This window comes from Rutidosis leptorrhynchoides, chromosome 11, assembly GCF_046630445.1.
Source record: "Rutidosis leptorrhynchoides isolate AG116_Rl617_1_P2 chromosome 11, CSIRO_AGI_Rlap_v1, whole genome shotgun sequence".
NCBI lineage: Eukaryota > Viridiplantae > Streptophyta > Magnoliopsida > Asterales > Asteraceae > Rutidosis > Rutidosis leptorrhynchoides.
In genome coordinates, this window is record NC_092343.1 from 21,010,919 (window position 1) to 21,018,578 (window position 7,660).

The 7,660-nt window shown below is 35.2% G+C and overlaps 1 protein-coding gene across 1 annotated transcript; it reads right to left on the reverse strand.

The window, feature by feature from the left end:
* Positions 1 to 406: 406 nt before the first annotated feature.
* On the reverse strand, positions 407 to 7,224 carry LOC139874356 (uncharacterized). Its single transcript, XM_071861797.1, has 6 exons — positions 6,295 to 7,224; positions 5,002 to 6,033; positions 2,251 to 3,189; positions 985 to 1,878; positions 649 to 759; positions 407 to 502 (listed from the first exon to the last, which is right to left on the reverse strand). Exons 1-6 carry the CDS (start codon positions 7,222 to 7,224, stop codon positions 407 to 409), a joined length of 4,002 nt encoding a protein of 1,333 aa, XP_071717898.1.
* Between the last annotated feature and the right edge of the window lie 436 nt (positions 7,225 to 7,660).

Consider the following 7,660-nt stretch of genomic DNA (forward strand, 5'->3'; position numbering starts at 1 on the left):
AAACAAATGCAACGTTTGTAAAATGTATCATATAGAGGTCAAGCACCTCGCAATGTAACCAACTATTGTGATTCGTTTATAATCGATATGGACTTCGTCCGGATGGATTAGTAGCAGTCCTTTCAACGAGGACACTAAATACCTAGACACCAAGAAAACAACGCCAGATGACCCAATGAAACACAAGAAATAACCACTATAGACCATCTAGCGACTAGCAATACATTAATAAACTGACGTGATATAAATGCAGGCCTTTTGACATAAAATGTAAATGTAAATTGACAGTTTTATTACATATCAAAATAATGAAACTGACATTTGCATATCTCGACGTCTGAACAACATATACACTGATTCCAGTTTTTCAGATTCGAAAGGACATGGCCAGTGTAACTTCTCAAATTCAAATTCTATGAAAGACGTCTATTTTAAGTAAACACACATAATTCAAGTTGACTTTTGACACAATAACCTTCATCCATTCACCGGACAATGAAATCTACAACATGTATATAATAAAGCTTAACCATCACAAGATAGCCCACTGTATGGGGTGATATTACTTGCCCTCCCGGGTTGAAAAAACCTTCTACCTTTTATTACCCTTTTATATATAATAAAGCTTAGACACGAGGTAACACATACAACCCTGTAGAAGTACTTCCAGTCACGAATATTACATTTGACTTTCAATCTTGCAAGTAAATTAGATACATCAGTTGTGGAAGAAGAAGCAGCTCTATCACCACTCGACATCTACAAGTAAATTAGATATATCAGTTGATTAAATACTTCTCAGACACATTAAAGAGGTAGATATTATCCCACTTATCTGCTGATGCATCTTCACTAATTCAATAGACGATTGAAACTAATGAAGTTTGATATAAAGGAATCTAGATTTAACATAAAAAGCAAGATTATAAAATAGCTTTTGAGAGAAAAGGAACAGGTCAGAACTTTTATATTATGGTAACTTACTTGTAATTCCATTGCCTTCTTAAGTTGTTCCACGACTTCATTTGCTTTTGGTCGTTCTTCTCTTTGCTCATTTAAGCACCTGTAGGCAATCATCTGAAATACATTCAATGCTTCCGGATTGCTCTGTGCTTTTATACCCTCAAAGACAACGTCATCTTGAAGTCCATTTTCTATTTTGTCTTTGATGAAAACCGGTAGATACACACCTTCATGTTCTCGGATATTAAATGTTGATCTTCCACATAAGATCTCAAATAAAACGACACCAAACGAATATATATCAGATTCTTTGGTTAAGAAACCTGTTTTAAAGTAAAGTGGGTCCAAGTAGCCCGGTGTGCCGCATGCACGTTCGATTACGTAGTCAGTCTCCTTATCTATTGAACTTATTAAAGAAAGCCCAAAATCAGCAAGTTTTGCTCTCCAATCATGGTTTAGCAGAATGTTAGCGGTTTTGATATCCCTATGTATCACCGTTGCTTGTTTTTCCACTCCTCGATGAAGCAAATCCAGCGCGGTTGCAACATCAATGCATATGTTAAGTCGTGTCATCCAATTGAGACGAGTATCATTCAAGTACCTATCAAGACTTCCTCTTGACGCATACTCATACACAATGATTTTTACATTCTTTTCGTCACAATATCCTACAAGACCGATGATGTTATTGTGCTTATACTTGAAAAGAATTTGAAGCTCATTCTGAAATTGTTTTTCCCCCTGACCACCCTTTACATCCAATAGTTTTGCCACAATTGTATGATCACTTTGTGGAAGTTTTCCTTCATAAACCTTCCCAAACCCTCCATGGCCCACACAATGTTTCTCATGGAAGTTTTCAGTGGCTAATTGTACGTCTTCAAGTGAAATCCTCAAGGGGTCTTTATGGTTTTCCTGTCATCCATGACACCAATTAAATTAAATATACGTTATACATGCATTATAACAAGAGGAAATTTAAAAGTTCTCATAATTTTTGTAGTTCTTGTTTGAACCTTTGAGAATAGAGTTACAATAATAAGGAGCAATCATGAAAGAATATTCTTACATTAAGAATAGAGCTAGAATAATATTGGACCACATACTAATAGAGGTTAATAGCTGAATAATAGATAGTTTTGAATTTAATTCTTTATTATCATTTAAAAGGGTACAATCGTAAGTTTAGTACTTTTATACCATTTTTTCTTTGTTAACAAAGTGAATATGAATGGTTCAAAGATATTCTTACTCATATGAGAAAGAATGTGAGTTCACAAAACTTACCTGATATGATAAGGCTTTCTCGAGCTCCTCTACAACAACTTTTATTGTTGGAAGTGTGTCTTGAGTGGTATCCACACATGCAACTGCAATTTTCAAAAATGCATCAAGAGATTTTTCGTTGGGACCCCTAAACAGGGTAAAACTGTTTTCAAGACTTTCTTCTTTTATTATAGGGTCTATCATTTCCTTTAGTGTTCCATTGTAGAAGCATTTTGGGGCCACATATGCCAGTCCTCTTTTGCCGTCACTCCTAGTGTAAATTTCATCAGAGGCAAAATTCCCACATGCAATCTCAAGCATAAGTACTCCGAAACTAATTACATCCGTTTCTCTTTTACGTTTAGCCGCCCTAAAAAAATCTTTATCTAGGTGATAATAGCTAAAATCACAAATCTTTGCCCGAAAATTTTCATCTATAATAACTCCACTGCTAAAAATACCACAATGTGATATCTTTTGGTCTTCTTTCTCATAATGTAGGTACTTTAACCCATATGCAACATCAAGGCATATTCTTAAACGTTTTGACCATGTAAGAATAATTAACTTCTCTTTGTGCAACAAATAATTAACAAGGACGTCACGAATAGGAATATCAAAAACGAGGATCATCTCGGGAAATTCATCACAAATCCCAACAAGAGTGGCTATGTTAGGATGATTACAAGTTGTAAGCATTTGAATTTCATTAAATAGTAACTCTTTTCCATCTTTGTATTCTCCACAGAGGCGTTTAATAAGTACAATGGACCGTTTCTTCGGTAGTTCACTTCTATTCTTCTCTTTAACGGAGCCAAACTTTTCTTGATCAAAATGCTCAAGTTCTGCTCTGTAATAAGTACAATATTTGTCACCAAAAACGCGGTGTTCCAGAGAGAAGTTATTGGTGGCCAACAATATGTCGCTGAGTGGAATATAAAGGTAGTCAAAGAGATTTGCCTACAACATTGTGATAAACAAAACTGAAAAGAAATTGTATACCAATTTAATTTGTTGATTCTTATTGCTAAGCTACTATACTGAGTACTGACTTTGCCCAACAATAAAAGTCAATTAACTGAACTAATATATAGTATTAAACGCATTGTAGGGATCCAAATTGAAAATGAAACGAACATTATGTTTAGTTTATTAAAATGAGAATAAAAACGAACGTATTTAATTCTAGTTAAAAGTGTTCAAATTATGGATTGAGATTTATCAAATAGTATCTAAAAAGGGCGTACGCAAAACAAGCTTGAGCTTGGTTCGTTTAGCTCTTGAGAGCTTGAGTTCGGCTAGTGAGTAACGCTAAAGTTTTGTGCAACAAAACTTGAGTGATATATTTAATGTGTATCGAATTATTCGGAGTTCACATAAAGTTAGTTTGAGAGTGTACAGAACTTCACGCATTTTATTATCATTTGCGCCCAATCTTTAAATATCTTATTGTGTAAATTCAAGTTTTAAATCATGTATTGTACACATCTAACTTACTTTATTATTTTTTATGAAAGGCAAGGTTCCCAAGAGTTGTAGAGTATGAGGATTAAACTTGGGTTTTCACTAGAGATTCCAAAGAATCAACCACCAAGCTACCCCTTGGGGTTATTTAACTTACTATTGTGTGTGTGTCTTAATGGTTAGTAAAAAGTTGGAAGGAAGGGGAAAGTAAATCCTAGCCATTTAAATTTGGGTGGAAGGATGTTTAAGTCATTTTACTTCAAAATGTATTTACTGCTCATGCCAGACAAACATATCCCCTCATTCATCCTTTTACCCGCACAAACATTAGCATACACATGTTCTTAGGTACTCCTCTTAACCTCTACTCCATCCGAATTCTCGCCATCAATGACCTCATCCTCGCATTACGAGCAACATCTCCTCCGATCTCCTACGCCACATCCACCAGCACAGCTCTACTCGATTTTTCGTTCTCCGGCGATGGTTGTGCGACAATGAAAGGCGGAAGATAAAGCAGGGTTGTAAAACTCGGTATAGCTCGGCGAGTTCTCTTGTGATTGCACAAATTCTCTCTCTCTGGATAACTCTCACCAAATTGATGAATGATTCATAGTGTACAATTATATATTTCTGCTAAGGGACTATATCTCTTAGATCCTCTAAGATTGTAATATCGTGGATGATTTCATCTTGTTCTTTTAGTAGCGTATACATATCGGATTACAAACTTGTTCAAAGTTATTAATTGGCATATTAAATAAAAAAGGATAGAAAAAAAAAAGTAGAAGTGTGTTACCAAATTTTCTTTTGTCAATTCAAATCCATCCACAACTTGGTCGGAATGTTTTTGGCATTGTATTTGCTCCTCCATTAAGCAATAACATTATCATGAAAAAATAAACATTAGTGTCAAATATTAAGGTAGCAAACCTCACGAGAGTCACTTTAATACTCGTAACGAATTTTAATTTTAATCATACATTTTAATTTAATTGGAGTATTCCAGATCAATAATTAAACAAACTGATATAACTCGTAGTTGATTTTCTAGCAGTACTCGTAATGAATCGGAGTATTTGAAACTTCTGATGTCTTTCTTTAACGGTATTTTTCAAGATGTTCTCTAAGCAATATATACGTCCATTTGTAGATTGGATTTTGTACGTTTTCTATATGGACGGTGATATTTCCATCATAACTGTGATAAATACTTATTGCATAGGTTTGGTGGATATATGACTATCAAATATACCCATCCAAAAACTGAAGACAAAAAGTAATAATTCTTATAATGTATTGACTTACTTGAAACGATAATGCTTTCTCAAGCTCTTTGACAACGACTTCCATTGATGGACGTTTATTATGATATACATCCACACACCGATATGCAATATCTGCAAATGTGTCTAGAGAATCTTTGTTGGGACTTTTAGTTATAACTAAATTGTTGTCGTCAGTTGCTTCCTTAATTATCGAAGGATCTATTATTTCCATTAGCGTTCCCTTAAGGTAGCATTTGCGTGCCACATATACCAGCCCAGCTTTACTCTCCTTTGTGTACATTTCATCGCCAGCCCACCTTCCACATAGAAGTTCAAACAAAATTACTCCCAAACTATATACATCTGATTCTCTTCTTAACTTACCTGTCGCCTGATATTCTGGATCCATGTAAAATGTATTGCCACATAATGAATTCAAATGAAGATATTCTCGGTTAGGAGGAAGGAACATCGAGAGCCCAAAGTCAACAATCTTTGCCCTTAAATTCTCATCTAAAGCAATTGAGACTGTAAAGAAATCACGCATTATCACCGACTTTTGGTCTTCCATCTCACTATGTAGGTATTTTAATCCATATGCAACATCAAGGCATATTTTCAGACGATTTTCCCAACTAAGAAGAGACATGTCTTTGTCGTTTTCTTTTACCAAATAATCAATAAGGTATCCATTAGAAGCATCCTCAATAACAAGGATCTTTTCATTATCCTCATCACAAAATCCAAGTAGAGTGACTATGTTGCGATGCTTACAAGTTGTAAGCATTTCAATGTCTGTAGCGAATACTTGTTCTCCTAATGTGTCTTCTCTAGGGCATAGGCGTTTGATAATGACAATGGTGCATCTCTTGAGACTTTCACTTGTATTCCTCTCTTCCACAGAGCCATAATTCTTTTTATCCCATAGTTCAAGTTCTGCTCTATATACATCATAGAACATAGATTCTAGGAAAAAGTATGTCTCAGAAAAGTTGTCGGTGGCTAAACTTATATCCTCGAGTCTAATCTTCATGTGACTGAGTTGAGATGTCGCGCGTTTCAAGTTGGGTATCTGCAACAAGGAAGAAAAAAGTAAAAGGCTGTTACTTGAAAAAATATTGTAGTTTAGACATTTTTTACAGTTACGAGTAATAAAAATAACCTAACCCACCCCATGACCTGTTTAACCCATTTGACAACCACTTTTGAACACTTCTATGTCAACCATATATCTTAACAATTTATTTACATGATCAACTAAAATAATGGCAAAAAAATCAATTAACAGGCAAAATGTGATAGCAAAAGAAACGGAAAAAAAGTAGGGTCTTACATAAAGACTTTCATACTGCAGTTGAAGCTCCAACGCTTCCTCAAGTTCATTCACAATAGAGTTCATATTTGGGCGTTGTGCTCGCTCATCATTTGTGCAAGAATATGCTGCTGACATGAAAGTAGTGCATGATCGCATGCCCATTTTATCAAATAGGGGGGAAGGTTTGATCACATCCATTCTATTAATGTGTTCATAATCAAATCTCGCCAGTGGAGCTAGAAACCTATCAAATACATCTGGAATAAATGCTTTCCTCATATATAATAGTTCATATAAAACAACACCAAATGAGTAGATGTCCGACTTGTACGTCACACCTCCAGTCTTTTCTATCTCTGGGTCCACATACCCTTTTGTACCAATAGCTTCCGCGATGAGAACCTGATCCATCTCATGTACTGAACGATGAATGGAATATTCAAAGCCAGATAACTTGGGCTCAAACTTATTATTTAATAAGATTGTAGAGCTATTAATGTTACGATGTATCACAGAGTAACTACGTCCATCCTCATAATGGATGTAACTTAATGCACGTGCAACACCAATACATATCTTTAGTCTTTGAACCACTGTCAGGGTTGGCTTGCTTAGATGCATCTCGAGGCTTCCCTTGGCCAAATACTCGTTTATGATTACCTTCTCGCCTTTTTCATCACAAAACCCGATAATAGAGACCATATTTTCATGCTTGAGACTAGAAAGCACAGAAATTTCTGTCAAGAACTCGATTCCTCGCTTATGCTTACCGTCTATTCTCCGTGCAGAAATTTTCACCCGCTTACCTAAGCGCCAAAGCTTCCCTTTATACACCTTCCCCAACTCACCCACGCCAATGACGTTTTTCTCATCAAAGTTGTTGGTGGCTTCTAGGACTTCCTCAAGCGAGATTTGTAAGTGACTAAACGTCGAGATTGTAGATTCCATGTTTTCTGTTGATCAATTTGAAGAAACGACTCAAACAATGGATTACAAATGAATTTGAAGGTGAGAAATATGAAAAACCACATGCATATTATAAATTTTGGTTGTTCAAGAAAAGGTTAAATTTAGACTTTAACTTCTATTTTTATATTGTCAACTTGCTATTGTATCTGATCATAAAAAAAAATTGATTTAAAGCTGGGAGCGAGTTATGTGGGCGGCTTTGATCTATAAAATATTAAATAAATCCGTGAAAAAATATTTTAACGCAACTTGACTGTTATATAAAAGCACAAACATACAACAATAGTTCCTGATATGGTTGTGATTCGTGTATTATTGCTGGGATTACTGAACAATCCCCAGATACAGATCCAGACCTTGAAGATGAGATTAAAATTATGTTTGGCTTCGCTTAAGTCATACGATGAGGTCAACT